Below are 16,471 nucleotides of genomic sequence, written 5' to 3'. Positions count from 1 at the left end.
TTTCCTCAACTGTAAAATGGAGATAATATTACCTACCCTGTAGGGTTGTTGTGAGAATTAAATAATATATGTAAAACTCATAGCAGAGTAAGCACTAAATAAATTCTAGCTATTATCATTATAAAGATTCAATGAGGTTATGCATGTGGAGAGCACTTAGCTCTGTGTCCAGTACATAAAGAAAGCTCTACTCAGTATTAGCTTTTTAATAAATTTAGATTTTTATTACATCTTCCTATTTCCAAATTAATGCCTTTTAGACCAGCCTAGCTTGTTTGTGCCATAATTGTCAGATGCAATAGGCTTTGACATATCTCAGAAACAGATTAACCAATCCCATCCAATGCAATAAACATTTGTTGAGCACTTACATTTTGTCAGATTTACTCCTAAATAATTGATATGCTTTTGTTACTTTAAATGGTATCTTTCCTAAAAATTGTTTCTCCTTGTTTGAAGCTCTTTTATAAAGACACAATTTACTCTTACATGTTACTTTCTATCAGCATTGCTAAGCTTCCTTATTGAGTCAAAAAATTTATCCCCCCCAGTGTCTTCTGGATTTTTTTAATCCATAATCAAACCACATGCAAATAATGAGAAAATTTTACTTTCTTCTTTCTAAACTTTACATGTTTTGGTGAACAAAAATTCTTAATTTTAATATAATCAAATTTATCAATATTTTCTCTCATACTCAATGACATTTGTGTCTTAAGAAACCTGTCCCTTATCTGAAGGTCTAAAAGATATTTGTGTGTATTTTCTTCTCTCTTTTTAATTTTATTGAAATATACTTGATTTACATTGTGTTAATTTCTGCTGTAAAGCAAAGTGACTCATTTACAGATAAATGTTTTTTTCCCATTATGGTTTATCACAGGATATTGAATATAGTTCCCTGTGCTATACCTTAGAAACTTGTTTATTCATCTTATATATATTAGTTTGCATCAAGTAATTCCAAGCTCTCAATCCTTCCCTCCCCTACCTCTTCCTCCTTGACAACCACAAGTCTGTTCTCTTTTATGTGTATTTTCTACCTAAGAGTTTTCAATTTTTTTTTGAATGTCAGTCCTTAATCCATCTGTAGTTTACACACACACACACACACACACACACACACACACAATTAGAACAAATCACAGTTCTAGCCTTGACCTGGAAAACCTGGCTTGCTGTGGGCACTGGCTGCCTCCCCAGCTCGTCTCACACCACACTTCCCGCTTTCATTGCTCCAGCCACTCCTTGTCTCTCTTTACTTACTGATGCTTCTGATACAGCTCAACTCCTGTCATGTTCTTGGCGATGAGTTCCCCGGTTTGCTCTCCCACCAGAACTTCCCTCAGTACTCTACACTTCTTATAGCGCTTGTTGGTGCTGTACTTTTGCTTGTGTAATTACTTGATTAATGTCTGTCCCCAACTAGACTCTCGGTCCATGAAGACATGAACCGTGTCTGTTTTCCCATATTCCCAGAACCCACCAGTGTCCAATAAATGTGTTGAAGTAGTGAATTAATACCTAAAATCTACGTGAAATTACCAATACCTGGTTGTCCTTGTTAAACATTTAACTCAGGCCTTCCTGCAGCACTAAAAGAGGACGGCGGGGAGAGTAGTCTGAATTGGGTTATGAGGCCCCCACGCGGGGTACCTCACCTCAGCCATTGAACTCACTTCGCTGGCCGTGAGTCTGTTCCAAGCTCCCGCTAAGGAGGCATCCGCTAGGCCCCTCCCCTAGGGTGGGGTCCATAGCATCTCCTGCCCAGTCTGCCCTCGCGCGGAGCCCCGTTCTCTGGGAACTCACCTCCCCGAGGATCAGGGAGGGCCCTGTTAGGGCCGCTCTTGGCCCTAGTCTCAGACCTTCCCAAGGGACATGGGGTAGAGTGACTAATCGCACTCAGCGCGTGGCCCCATTGATGAGCTTCCCTCCGCCCTGACGCAAAAGCTGTCAGAAGCAGTATTTATAAGGCTCCGAAACGTAAAGACATTTGTCGGTTACGGTGACTTCCCACAACACATTGCGGCATGCAAATACCACGGAGTGTACCTCCCCTGGCCACGCCTCGCTGGGACGCATGAGCGCTACGTGTTCCCGCCTTTTGACTGCGCCGGCGATACCCGGGAGAGGGTTGATGACGTCACCTTTCGGGCACCATGGCAGCTCGGCGGCGGGGGACCGGCGGCGGCCGAGCGCGAGGTTTGGAGTGCATCGTGGGAGGCAGAATGCTGGGGGACGGGAAGCCGGAAAAGGAACGGTGCCCTCTGCTATAGGGGCGTCTACTTCCATCGCCGCCTGAAGCAGCACTTGTCTTGATACAGAACTTTGTCAGAGATTTTTGGATTACAAAATTGTGTATGAAGGCTTGTTGACCTGTAACAACTAACTTAGTGCCAGCGCTATTTTAAATACCTAATGTCATCCAGTTAAAAAAATTAACAATGTGGTGCCTCATTGTTTTATGTACCACTGAGCAAGGAAGAACGCTTCCAGTTAAAACATGATTCTGCTATAAGCCATCCACTGTAAAATGTATCCCAGTTTCGGAGATAATAAAATGCAACTTTTAGAACTGACTTATGAGGAGATATCATACTCTGTATTGTGTTCTTAAATGCATAGCCCCACCGCACAAATTGGGTACCCGTTGTCTTCCTCTGGATTTTTCAGCTGGGGCAACCGAGGTACAAAGAGATGAAATAACTTCCAGCTGAAATAACTTCTAGCTGAAAGAGACACAGCTGGGCTCTAAATTAAGGCACAGACTCCAGAGCCCTCTACTAATTATCTCTTACCACCTTAGGTAGTGTGAGGATAGATATTTTGGGGGGTATTGGGGCACAAGTAAACAGAAAAGCAAGCTGTGAGACTCATAACTCAGTCCATGAGCTCCCAAGGACCCCAAGGCTCCATTTTGCTTTGCTTTGTTTTATTTGGCTAGAATAGCAATTCAGGAATTCATGCTGTTTTCAAGAACAGTGGTGTAGCAGTTATTATTTCTTTGTAAATTTACAAAACCACTTCAATCTATTTCCTTAAAAAGATTTCAGAGTATTCAGTGTGTATTCATTCTTTCTTTTGCTTCTTTGCCAATTCTGCTTGCCTATTCTGTAGCACGGAAAGAAGCTGAAAGAGTTAATAATGGGAAAACAGCTACAGAAGACCCTCCTCCTGCCAAGAAAATTCGAAAATGCCAGAGGATGAAAAAGGAGCCTGTGGCTGGAGGAAAGGCTGATAATGACAGGACAGAAGACAAGCAAGGTCAGCTCCTCAACATACATAGCCCATGGAAGACATGGGCCAGCAAGAGGGTCTCTGGGAGGGGTGAGGGTAGGGGGGTATCTTGTTCTTTCAACTCCTATTTCTTCCCTTCTTGAAGATATAATTAACTTCTTATCTTTTGGGCATACCACAGGACTAACCTACTTTCTCAAAATTGTCAGTTTTATGTATTTGAGATGAATTGAGACCTGGGCAGATCAGGATTGCTTGGGAAGGGCAAAGTTAATTATGACAGGTTTCTGTCTAACCATGACAGCTATTTTTGATTCCCATACAAGTAGATTTTGTATCAATACATTTCTCGCCTCTCTCACCTTCCGAGATGGCCCATACTCTGTATATGGAGTGTGTTTCTCCCTGAATAAACCTTCTTTCACTTTACTAAGGCTCGCTCTTGAATTCTTTCCTGCGAGAAGCCCTGAACCCACACTTGGCAGGCGTCCCAGGAACTCACCTCAGGCCTGGGACATGTCCATCCTCTTGCGCCCCACTCTTTCCTGCCACAGCATTAGCGGTACTGCAACTTACTGTCAAATGATTTGGCAAACAAAAAAAAAAAGACAGACCACTGCAACTTACTGTCAAATGATTTGGCAAAAAAAACAAACTATATCTGTCTTTCCTCAGAGTCTGTGAAGACCTTGCTGTTAAAGGGCAAAGCACCAGTGGACCCAGAGTGCACAGCCAAGGTGGGGAAGGTGAGAGACCCCCCCCCCCCCCCATTGATTTCTCAGAGAGCAGTTGTTCTTTTGTTGTTGGGATTTCTGTCTGGAACATTGCTAGTATGCACTTTAGGAATCCTCTCCAAAATATTACTAGTAATTAATTTTCTCCAAGGCTAAGAGATGGCAGGGGTGGGGTTTAGGGTAATCATCAGGGTGTTTTTTTAGCATAGTTAACTTCTGGAGTTGTCATAAGCTTTCCACACCTCCTTCTCTTTCTCAGGTAGAAAATTGTATCATAACCAATGTTCTAATGAGAAACTGTGCTTTAATATGTATGGCATGAGTTACTGATGAAGGAGAAAAGGATTTAAAGAATACAGAAGAATGGCTTCCTCTGGAGCAGGTTTCCTTTAACTGAGTCAGAGTAATTTGTATTTCTGTAATTACAAAAAGGCAACATGTTTTCATTATAGGAATGACAGGTTATGTGTAGAAGAAGGTACTTTTGCATTTCTTTCCCTGGAAGATGCATGTTGGTAGAGCGGGAGAATGCTACCTTGAGGCATAAGAAAATTTAGAGCCTCACTTAGGATCTTATCAGGGCTGGGACTGTACAAAGGTCAATTTTTTCTTTTCTCTCTAGGCCCATGTATACTGTGAAGGGAATGATGTCTATGATGTCATGCTAAATCAGGTAAGGGAAGAAACTATTTTATTTATGAGAATTTCTTCTTGATAATTATTGTTGACAGTGTCCCAATGCCCAGATCTTTAATTCTGAAGTCCCTTATATTAGCCCCTAAGGGCTCATACGCCCAAGTACTCAGCCCTAGTGTACTCTACCTGACAGTGGAGTCCTCTAGGACAAGCAGATTTTATGTCTTTCATTGAACCTATGAACCCTCTGTTCATATCATTTTGCATATTTTCTGGTAGATTGTTGGTCTTTTTTCTTATGGGCTTTGAGGAACTTTATATAATGTGGAGGATAGTCCTTTGTCTATAATGTAAATTGTTTATATATTTTCCAAATTTGTCATTTGCCTTTTGATTTTCCTTACGGTATACTTTTTGCCCTTATTGAAGTTTTACATTTTTATGTAAATTTATTTTTTTCTTTTTTTAAATTTACTTTTTATTGAGGTAACATTGGTTTGTAACATTACGTAAGTTTCACATGTACAACATTAGATTTCTATTTCTGTATGCACTACAGGCTGCTCACCACCAAAAATTTAGTTCCCATCCATCACCATACAGTTATCTATGCTCATCAGAGATATGGACCTCTGATTTTCTGGTTTTGGTATCATGGTAATGTTTTGTTTTGGAGGAGGTTTTTTATTACTATCTCAATATATTTACTAGAGTTTGGTCTCTTCACATTTTCTGTTTCTTCATGATTTAGTTTTGGAAGGTTGAATGGTTCTAAGATTTGTCCATTTCTTCTGGGTTGTCCAGTTGTTGGCATATAGCTAATCATAAAATTCTTTTACAATCCTTTGTAGTTCTGTGGTACCCATTGTTATTTCTCCTCTTTTGTTTATGATTTTATCAGACCTTTATCTCTTTTTTTCTGAGTCTAGCTAAAAGTTTGTCAATTTTGTTTATCTTTTCAAAGAACCAGCTCTTAGTTTCAATGATCTTTACTGTTGTCTTTTTAGTCTCTATTTCATTTATTCCTACTCTGATCTTTATTATTGCCTTCCCTCTACTGACTTTGGGCTTCATTTGTTCTTTTTCTGGTTCCTGTGGGTATGAGATTAGATTGTTTATTTGCAATTTTTCTTGTTTCTTGAGGTAGGCTTGTATTGCTTTACACTTCCCTCTTAGTACCGCTTTTGCTGCATCCCATAGATTTTGGTATGTCGTATTTTCATTTCATCTTCAGTATTTTTAATTTCTTCTTTGATTTCTTTGTTGACCCAATAGTTGTTCAGTAGCTTCTTGTTTAGTAGCATGTTGTTTTCTCCACATATTTGTGATTTTCCCAGCTTTCTTTTTCTTTTTTTTTTTAATATTTATTTGGTTGCTCCAGGTCTTAGTTGTGGCACATGGGCTTCTTAGTTACAGCAGGCAGCCTCCTTAGTTGCAGCTCTCTGGCCTCTTAGTTGTGACATGCGGGCTGCTTAGCTGTTGCATGTAAACTCTTAGTTGCGGCATGCATGTGGGATCTAATTCCCTGACCAGGGATCAAACCCAGGCCCACCACATTGGGAGCATGGAGTCTTAAATTGATTTCTACATTGTTGTAGTTGTTTCATGTCACAATCAGAAAAGATCTTTGATAAGATTTCAGTTTTCTTATATTTATTGAGACTTGTTTTGTATCTCAACATATGATCTATTTTTGAGAAAGTTCCTTGTGCACTTGAGATGAATGTGTATTCTGCTGCATTTGGATAGAATGTTCTGTACAAATCTTATCAATCCATCTGATCTAATGTTTCATTTAAGGCTGCTGTTTTCTTAACTTTCTGGATGATCTATCCATTGATGTCATTTGGGTGTTAAAATTCCCCAACTATTATTGTGTTGCTGTCAATTTCTTCCTTTAGGTCTACTAATAATTGCTTTATATATTTTGGTGCTCCTAAATTAGGTGTACATATATTGAAAACCTTGTCTTCTCAATGAATTGTCCCCTTTATCATTATATAATGTCCATCTTTGTCTCTTGTTACCTTTTTTCTTTGATGTCTCTTTTGTCTGATATGAGTATTGGTTACACCCACTTTCTTTTGGCTGCCATTTACTTAGAGTTTCATCTTCAGTCCCTTCACTTTGAGCCTGTGTTTGTCTTTAGAACTGAGATGAGTCTGCTGGAGGCAGCATATAGGTGTATGTTATTTTTTAATCCATGCAACCACTCTTTGTTTTTTGATTGGTTAATTCAATTCATTTACATTTAGGATGATTATTGATAGATGAAGACTTAGTATTGCCATTTCATCTTTTGTTTTCTGGTTGTTCCATATCTCCATTGTTTCTTTTTCCTTGTGTTTCTGTCTGCCAGTTTGGTTTGGTGGCTTTCTATGATGTTTTCCTCAGTTTCTTTTTTTTTAATGTTTAGTGTCTCTGCTCTAGATTTATGTTTTGTGGTTATCATGAGGTTTGTATAAATGCCTCTTAGATAAAATAGTCCTTTTTCTGCTTATAGCATCTTACCTTTATTTGACTATATAGGTTCCATCCTATTCCTCTTCCCCTTTTATGTTTCATTGTCTTAAGTTATTACTTTTTATGTTGTGAGTTTGTTACCAAATTGAAGTAGCTATAGTTGTTTTTTCTGTTTTTTTTCCCCTTTAACCTTTATGCTGTTTAAAACCTATTATGATAGAGTTGCAATTTTCTGATTCTGTTTATCACCTTACTCAAAGTTTTGTGTACCTTTGCCTTTTTGTTTCAGTTAGAAGAGCTCCTTTCAACATTTCTTGTAAGGCAGGTGTAGTGGTGATATACTCTGTCAACTTGTGTTTGTCTGGGAAAGCCTTTTTTCCCCTTCATATCTGAATGATAACTTTGCTGAGTAGAGTATTCTTGGTTAACAGTTTTTATCTTTCAGTATTTTGAGAATGTCATTCCACTCCTTGGCCTATAGAGTTTCTTCATCTGCTGATAGCCTAATAGGGATTCCTTTGTAGGTGACCATACTTTTTTCCCTGGCTGCCTTTAAAATTATTTTTTTATCATTGACTTCTGACAGTTTTAATATAGTGTGTCATGGAGAAGATCTTTTTTGTGTTGAGGCAATTAGATGCTCTTTTAGCTTCATGGAGTGGTATATCAGTTTTCTTCCACAGGTTTGAGAAGTTCTCAGCTATTAAGCTATTATTTCTTTAAGTAAACTCTGCTTCCTTCTCCCTCTCTTCTCATTCTGGGATACCCGTTACCCTAATGTTGCCCTTCCTAAAAGGGTCGGATAGTTCTTGTAGAATTTCCTCGTTTTTTTTTTTTTTTTAACATCTTAATTCTCTTTCCTCTTCTACCTGTATCTTTTCTAGATTTACGTCTTTGAGCTCACTAATTCTCTTTCATATGGTCTTCTCTATTTCCAGTGCTTTCTGACACATTCTTTATCTAATTTATTGAGTTCTTTAGCTCCAGAATTTCTGCTTGGTTCTTTTATAGAGTTTTAATCTCTTCACTAAAGTATTTCTTCTGTTCATTAGTTTTATTCCTGAGCTCATCGAACTACCTTTCTGAGTTTTCTTATAGCTCGGTGAGCTTCTTCATGACAGCTGTTTAGTATTTTCTATCTGTTAGATCACAATATTCCGTGACTTTAAGTTTGGTTTCTGGAAAATTGTCACTTTATTTTCATGATGCACTGTAACTGTGGTTCTTCATGGTGTTTGGTGAGTTGTTCCTCTGCCAGCACATTGAAGTAGCCAACACCTTTCTTGTTTAGGTAAAGCTTTTTTTCTGATCTTGATTCTAAGGATTCAGTAGGCTAGAAATTAGAGGCCTTTCTTTTCTTTGCCAGTAGGTGGCACTGTAGCACAAGTTTTTGGTATCTCTTATCTGCCCTGCCTCTAGTTATATTTGAGAGCACTTTCCACCCTCCACCACTGTCAGGGGTCACCTGGTACCCTCCTTATCACCATTGTGCCTCCAAGGTCATTGGTGTGCTGCTGCTGCTGTCACGGATGTCACCACCTGGGGCACCAGGATGGCAGGATCTCCTAAGGCACAGGTTCCACCTCAGGAGGAAGAGGAGTGGGGAGCTGGGGTGCCTCTGAGGTGTCTGGTATTGTTGAGTTCAGCCGGGAGCTGCCACTGAGAGTGAAGGTGCAGGGGCCAGAGTTACGGGCCCTCAATGGCTCCCTTGTCACTGCTGCCCAGTTGGCTGCCAGCACCACTGCAGCCAGGAGGCCAGTCATGTGTACCACCTCACCTGCTGCTGCCAGGTTCTCTGGGGGGATGGGATTGCAGGCACTGCCTCTACTCTTCCCCTGGTTCCACCTTCTCTAGGTGTTCCAGTCCACCCACCTTTAGATGTAGAGATGTGTAGAATTCTCTGGTGTCCTAGTGTGTTAAACAGAGGTACCTTTGTTGAGTTGTGGATTTTTTACTGGTTGTAGATTGAAGGGGAGAGAGGAAGGGAGCATCTTTTCTCTACCATGATGATGATATCCAGTTTTTTTCTTTTTAATCTTTTCCTCTTTGTTTATTTTTGTTGCTTTGGATAGATACACACATGCCTGGTTAATGTATTTCCTGAATATGTCTTCATATATGAATTTTCTGATCTAGCATGTATACTTTTAATAGCTACCTCATATTCCTTTATTACCACTTTTTTCACTTAAAATATCATGAGCAGATAGAAAAGATCCTACAGCCCCTTTTTGTTCTACCATCCTGCAACTTTATAATGTGAGCAGGCAGGAAGTAGGAACAGGTAACACACTAAACAAAGAAGAGTGTCTGCATGACCAGGGCTCAGCCTTACAGCACAAGCTGCTGTTCCTTATCATGGACTGCTCCCTCTTTTCTCTCACACTAAGTTACTCACAAGATACATCTTTTTAGATACTAGTCACGTTTTCTCTGAATGTCTCCAGGTCAGGTCACATTAGGTATGGGACAGATGTGGCAGTGATTTCTGCCTGTCCTCTGTGCCCTTCTCACATTGTCCTGCTCTCAGCTCATTGTCAAATTGCTGCAGCTGACAAACCAGAGCTGTAAGTAGAACTATTAAAGAATAAGTTGTCTAAACAAAAAAGCATAGTAGTTACAGATCTTTGGGGCATGAAAATTGTTTTCATTTGGAAAATAATCATTGGGAATGGATTGGGAGCTGGAAAACACAAATGGCTTAGGAAATATCTATGGAGGGAAGTGAGTCAGGAAAAAATAGAAGGAGCCAATCAGTATAGGATATTTGAGGTGGGGTGCAGGTTTAGGAAGCTTCCAGCCTTTAATTCCTAGGAATTCAAAGTTTAATTTAGAAACCCTTTTCCTCCTTTCTTAAATCCTTACTGTTACGTGAACCTGATTTTCTTGACCCTTGCTTTCCTTTCCTCATGGCAATTGCTGGCACCTGTGACCAAGGACAAGTCATTGGTTTATGTGGCTTCCGTTTGCAAACCTCTGTCCTTTTATGTCCATATTTCTCTCATCACAGACCAACCTCCAGTTCAACAACAATAAGTATTATCTGATCCAGCTGTTAGAAGATGATGCCCAGAGGAACTTCAGTGTTTGGATGAGATGGGGCCGAGGTAATGACTTTTATTGTGGGTTTTATGAGTTGCCAGAAGCAGCTCAGTGAGTAGCCAAAGGATCCTCTGGGTTTAAATTGGTGAAGTGGAGGTTCTATAACCTGGGAGAGGCTTAGGAATCAAATTGTGCTGCCTGAAATTGGGGAGTGGCCAGCATCCTCATTAGCGAGTTCCCATTGGAAAAACTAAGAGCAGCCTGTTGAGGCTGAGAACGCTCCTGCAGTTGGGCTGCTAGTGCTGTGCAGAGGCAACAGGATCAGTTCCCTGAGCCCTTTCACCTTTTCCTTCTTCCCTTCCTGCCCATTTGTCAGATGCTACGCGGAGAGACCTTAAAGAGCTGGCTTGTTAATATCAGAGAACTGTTCTTGGGTTGGGGGGCAGAGAACCATCTTACGTGTGGCATTTACTTTTCAGTTGGGAAAATGGGGCAGCACAGCTTGGTGGCTTGCTCTGGGGACCTCAACAAGGCCAAGGAAATCTTTCAAAAGAAGTGAGTGCTAAGAAATGAGTACAAAAAAATATCCTTCTTCTTGGATATATCTTCTTTAAGAATTTTATAGTAAATGTGATTTGGCCTAAATGATAATGTCTTTCCACTGTGACACTGTATGACTAAAACACCAAACTGCGTCCTTAGTTAGTGATTAAATCACCTGGAACCATGAAATTGACTAAAAACAGAAGACACTAATATATTCAGCACATGACCAACAATTACAGCTACAGTTTAAAAATTTTTACTATGATATGAAAAACTTTCTGTAGTCTCTTGGAATGTTTCAGAGAAAAGGATTGGATAGAGATCTTTTGTCTTAAATCTCAATGACTTTTGTGATGTTTGGGGCCTTTGGGAAGCTCAAGGGTCCTTTATTCCCATTTTTTGGTTCCCTTTGTCTCTAGAGCTTTTCTGTCCATTCAGGGTCCTAATTTAGAATCCAGGTTTATGGAAAATTGATGCTTTGAGAAATAAAAAGTTTGGAGATGTTCTTAGGAAATAATTGTAAGCCTGTCCCTAGTAGTAGACCCTTATTTGTAAGATTTTCTCCACCACCTTGAACTCTGCAGATTCCTTGACAAAACAAAAAATAATTGGGAGGATCGTGAGACGTTTGAGAAGGTGCCTGGAAAATATGATATGCTGCAAATGGACTATACCACCAGTACTCAGGTAAACTCTGACTATATGTTTAGGGAAAAACTGTTTCCTCTTAACCAGGTGAAGCCTAGCAGAGTGACTTGAATGATGTCCTAGTCTCTGTTATTTACTAAGGTTCTTATAAAATCTTAGGTCCTGTTTCAAGACGTTTAATACTATGGATCAAGAGAGGAGTAATGCATAGTCAAACTGAGAAAACGACATTTAAAGTTACCTTCGCTTCTGGTTATATACCGCCGTTAAAAAACATTTTTTTTTTAAATTTTGAATGCTGAGGTACAACCAGGATGCTACAAAGATCCGTCCTGAAAACTGTCACATATCTGAAAAATGGAAAAGCCAGTATTCACAACGTTAATGACATCATACTTGGAGGGCCTTTTAGACTTACTCTGAGTGTTTGACTGTGGGAGGCAGAAGTAGGGCTAGAAGGTGGAAGTCGCACTGAGTGCTCTAACCAGGTTCATGTGGAGTGGGCCTGGGCTCACGCAGAGGCTGATGTCCCCCTGCCAGGCATATCACAGAGCCAGTCCTTGCAGGGAGCGTAAAATAGATCCTTTCAAATTTTATGGGCTTTTTTTTTTTTTTTTTTTTTTTTTTTTTTTTGCTATAGAGTGAAGAGGAAACAAAGAAAGAGGAATTTCTTAAATCCCCCTTGAAATCAGAGTCACCACTAGACCTTCGTGTACAGGAGCTGATAAAGTTGATCTGTAATGTCCAGGCCATGGAAGAGATGATGGTAGAAATGAAATATGATACCAAGAAAGCCCCACTTGGTAGGACTTCAGATTCTATCCTGCATTCTCACTTCATATTCCTAGTTCCTTTAACAGGATATTTTATCCCCGTCATGATTTAAGCTTGCTGATATTACTGAATAAAGAAAGAGATTTGGGGTGAGAGGTTGCGTTGGGGGAGGAAGAACAATTTTGAAAGTTGAAAGGTGAGAGTTTTTGTTGGGCAGGAACAAAAATACAGTTTACAGGGTAGGACCCTAGTCATGGATCTGATCTCTGGCTGGGTCTGCAGGGAAGCTGACAGTGGCACAAATCAAGGCAGGTTACCAGTCTCTTAAGAAGATAGAGGATTGTATTCGGGCTGGCCAGCATGGACGAGCGCTCGTGGAAGCATGCAATGAATTCTACACCAGAATCCCACATGACTTTGGGTAAGGCCTGTGCTGCTACTTCACTTTGGTCTTCTGCCCAACCATATCCCCTACATCACTCAGCAGCAACTATAATCTTTTTAATTTTTCATTTCTAAGGAAATGATCATCTTGAATAGATATAGAGCCAAAATAATGTACAGATAGCTTATTTAATCAGCTTATGATTATGGGATGTGATCTCCTGGCCTGATTACAACCATATTCTCTGACCAAGTAGAAGTTACTAACTCAAGAGGGAGTGGGTCTAGCTAGCTATCCAACCAACACGTAAAACACCTTCAGGCATATCACCCTGTTTCCTGTTCTTTATGGTGACGGTAATACACTAACATCATTTCTGTGAATTCAAATGATATTAGGTATATAAAATACATTTTGTCTTTGTTGATTCTGCATTCTGGTGCTTACTTTAATTTTATTCCTTTATTGCTTTATAGAGGCCTGTGACCTAGAAGTAACCCTGAGTGGTCAACAGGTGTTATTCTGCTTCTAGATAGGACTTCATCCAGATTATTCCCTACTGATGTTGATACATCTTATTTTTTAAAAGTTCCCATAGAAAGGAATTCTAACTCTAGTCCCAAATGTCAGAATCTGTATAGTTTGTTGTGTCCTACTCAGAGTATATATATAATATCTCTTTATATATTTGGAATTTAAAATCTCATAGAGATCTCTCTCAGATGGAAAACCTCAGTTTCTTATACCTATTTTCTAAAGGACCTATCTGAGGTCTGTTATTTTTAGTCATGTGCCTTTTGGCCACACATCAGAGAACTAATTATTGGTTATATCTCTGTCCTTAGACTCCGTACCCCTCCATTAATCCGGACAGAGAAAGAACTGTCAGACAGAGTACAACTGCTAGAGGTGAGATATATGTGGATTGGGAAGTATCACATCTCTTGTCCCAGATTTCTCCCACACTGATTCTCTATCTCATCTTGTCAGGCTTTGGGAGACATTGAAATTGCCATTAAGCTGGTAAAGACAGAACTGCAGAGCCCAGAACACCCACTGGACCAACACTACAGAAAACTACATTGTGCTTTGCGCCCTTTAGACCATGAGAGTTATGAGTTCAAAGTAAGAAAAATGATCACTTGTTTTCATACAGTTAAGATCCACCCTTCCCTACCCCACTGTTCTTTGACTGTTTCCGGTTAAGAGAAAACTTCAGGGCAGCATTTCCATTTACTAGGAATTGGGAGGGTAGGGCTTTTTCCAGCTGCCTTGTGAGACCATTTGGGCCAGTTCATACCAGAAGCCCTGAAGTTCCTCAGCTCAGCCTGGTCTCTTACAGAGTCTGCATCAGCCATTTCTTTTGTTCTTCTTCACAGGTGGTTTCCCAGTACCTACAGTCTACCCACGCTCCCACACACAGCGACTATACCATGACCTTGCTGGATGTTTTTGAAGTAGAGAAGGAGGGTGAGAAAGAAGCCTTCAGAGAGGACCTTCATAACAGGTCTCCACTTAGCTTTGGGTTTGGGAAGACCTTCCCTTGCCTGAAGTGCAGTTGTGGAACTTATAGAGAAGGATAGCAGAGACAGCTGTTGGCTTTTTTATGCTTATGGCCTACGTTTGCAGGAGAGCAAGAGAGTACAATAATACTGGCTTTTCCTTAGGATGCTGCTGTGGCATGGTTCCAGGCTGAGTAACTGGGTGGGAATCCTGAGCCTTGGGCTTCGAATTGCCCCGCCTGAGGCTCCCATCACAGGTTACATGGTGAGTAGAAATTGAACCCTGGAAGTAGGTACAAGGGGAGAGAATGCATTTTCCCAGTCCTTCCCCCCCCCACCCCCTTTTTGTTTTCTGGATTAGGATTAGGTGGTGACCTGGCATTTACTATCATCCTCCTGTCTTAAGTTCCTAAAGGTATCCCTCCTTTCCCCCAAGAAAGCAGAGATTCATTGATGCATCTGCCTTCTCTTGGAACAGAGTTGTGAGGGGAAATGGAGAAGGGTCTATATTGTGTTTAAGATAATAGAACATACGGTCAGTGGTATGAGGCTCCCTTCTAACCCAATGGGTTAAGTGGTTGAAGTTGTTATTTATATATTTCAGTTTGGAAAAGGAATCTACTTTGCTGACATGTCTTCCAAGAGTGCCAATTACTGCTTTGCCACTCGCCTAAAGGATACTGGACTACTGCTCTTATCAGAGGTGAGTCAGGAACACATCTATGATCTCTAGTTTAGTATCAGTTCCTCTTTTTCCAAAGAGAAAAGTTTGGCCTCAGAACCAAGAGGTTCACCTGGGAGAACTTGAGAGGGAAGCCAAGCGTAATCTCCATTGCATTCGATTCTCCTGCTGGAGTAGAAGGAAGTACTGATGGGGTTTTCTTTTTGCCTTGAGAGCCGTTCAGTTCTCAGTAGGATGTGGTCATTTAAAGATCTTTTGCTTTGCAGGTAGCCCTAGGTCAGTGTAATGAGCTACTAGGGGCCAATCCAGAGGCAGAAGGATTACTTCAGGGCAAACACAGCACCAAGGGGCTGGGCAAGATGGCTCCCAGTCCTACGTGCGCCATCACCTTGTAAGTGCCTGGAGGGTCAGAAAACTGCTTTTGGCCAGATAAGACTCTCTGCTTTCTCTATTCCAACTTCTGAACCAGAGGCAGATGTTGACACACCTTCTTCCATTTGGCAGGAATGGGAGTACAGTGCCCTTAGGACCAGCAAGTGACACAGGAGTTCTGAATCCAGAGGGTTATACCCTCAACTACAACGAATTTATTGTCTATAACCCCAACCAGGTCCGTATGCGATACCTTCTAAAGGTTCGATTTAATTTCCTGCAGCTGTGGTGAATGTTGATATTAAATAAACCAGAGAAAATATGATCTTCAAGCAACGAAACAGGCAATGTTGTACTTTTCGATTTTCTCATATTTTCTGTAATAAAGAGAGTACAAATCTACAACTACCTTCTTTGGGCTTTACTTCTGCAAGCACATATTTCTTCTGATGTTAGTGTATCTTCATTTCAAGGACAGAAAGTACAGCTTCTCTGCATATCCCACAGCTAGCTGCAGGTTACTCAGGATCCTGTTTTGTTCTTTCACAGCAGAATAACCTCTGTGCACTGAGGGAGACTAATGGAAGTTAATGCTTTTCCCCATTTAATACAGCTTTTCTGTAGACTGGAGTTTGATGGGTAATATTATAGGAAGGGTAGAGGCAGCAAAGACTGAATTGTTTCCCATACAGATCTTCTCACTTGCCTTTTCCCCCTGTTTACCATTTGCAGACTAGGTCTCCCACCACTTAGCATCCTAGGTCTCAGCAGATGTCCAAAATTTTGGGAAGCATTTGGAAGACTGTCACTAAGCCTAAATACATCTCAGGAGAGAAGTAGAACAATTTTGATATATCCCACTCCATCTAAGAAGTACCAAAGTCTAAGTCAGATCCAAAGACTTCTTGACTATTTGTAAACACATGCAAAACAGATAAACACACACATATAACATACTTCCTTAGTAACAATAAAGGTTATTTAAATAAAAACAATAGTTTGAAACTTTTTAAAGACCAGATTACTAATATCTATCAAAAATTTTAGATGGGGACTTCCCTGGTGGCCCAGTGGGTAAGACTCCATACCCCAATGCAGGGGGCCCAGGTTCGATCCCTGGTCAGAAACTAGATCCCACATGCATGCCACAACCAAGAGTCCACACGCCACAACTAGAGTCCACATGCCGCAACTAAGAGGTCTGCATGCCACAACTGAAAGATCCCACATGCTGCAACTAAGACACAGCGCAGCCAAAATAAATAAATATTAAAAAAAATTTTTTTAATGTACACACCCTTTGACCTAAAAAATTACAGATATACGTTTACATAGATGATGTCACTGCAGAACTGTTATATGCAAAAAAAATCTATAAATAAGGAACCAGTTAAATACATTCTCTCACTGAAATACTATGCTGCTGTTAAAACTAATGTAGACTACACAC

At 40.4% G+C, this 16,471-nt stretch overlaps 1 protein-coding gene across 3 annotated transcripts; it reads left to right on the top strand.

Moving 5' to 3' along the window:
- The first annotated feature begins 2,117 nt into the window (after positions 1 to 2,117).
- PARP2 (poly(ADP-ribose) polymerase 2) lies at positions 2,118 to 15,417 on the top strand. Of its 3 annotated transcripts, none has more exons than XM_057724590.1 (16): positions 2,118 to 2,202; positions 3,118 to 3,264; positions 3,913 to 3,974; positions 4,594 to 4,644; positions 10,081 to 10,177; positions 10,592 to 10,667; positions 11,243 to 11,345; positions 11,947 to 12,109; positions 12,363 to 12,501; positions 13,311 to 13,374; positions 13,456 to 13,590; positions 13,845 to 13,972; positions 14,133 to 14,232; positions 14,572 to 14,670; positions 14,916 to 15,040; positions 15,154 to 15,417. In XM_057724590.1, the coding sequence occupies exons 1-16, from the start codon at positions 2,160 to 2,162 to the stop codon at positions 15,311 to 15,313; spliced, it is 1,692 nt and encodes a 563-aa protein (XP_057580573.1). In that variant the 5' UTR covers positions 2,118 to 2,159; the 3' UTR covers positions 15,314 to 15,417. The 3 variants fall into 3 exon arrangements, with proteins under 3 accessions (XP_057580573.1, XP_057580572.1, XP_057580574.1); XM_057724589.1 differs by having other exon boundaries at positions 3,913 to 3,983; XM_057724591.1 differs by having other exon boundaries at positions 2,151 to 2,358; positions 3,913 to 3,983.
- Positions 15,418 to 16,471: the final 1,054 nt, after the last annotated feature.

This window comes from Hippopotamus amphibius, chromosome 2 (assembly GCF_030028045.1).
Source record: "Hippopotamus amphibius kiboko isolate mHipAmp2 chromosome 2, mHipAmp2.hap2, whole genome shotgun sequence".
In the NCBI taxonomy this organism is placed as follows: Eukaryota; Metazoa; Chordata; class Mammalia; order Artiodactyla; family Hippopotamidae; genus Hippopotamus; species Hippopotamus amphibius.
The sequence above is the reverse complement of the archived record's forward strand: the minus strand, read 5'-3'. Positions and strand labels throughout refer to the sequence as shown.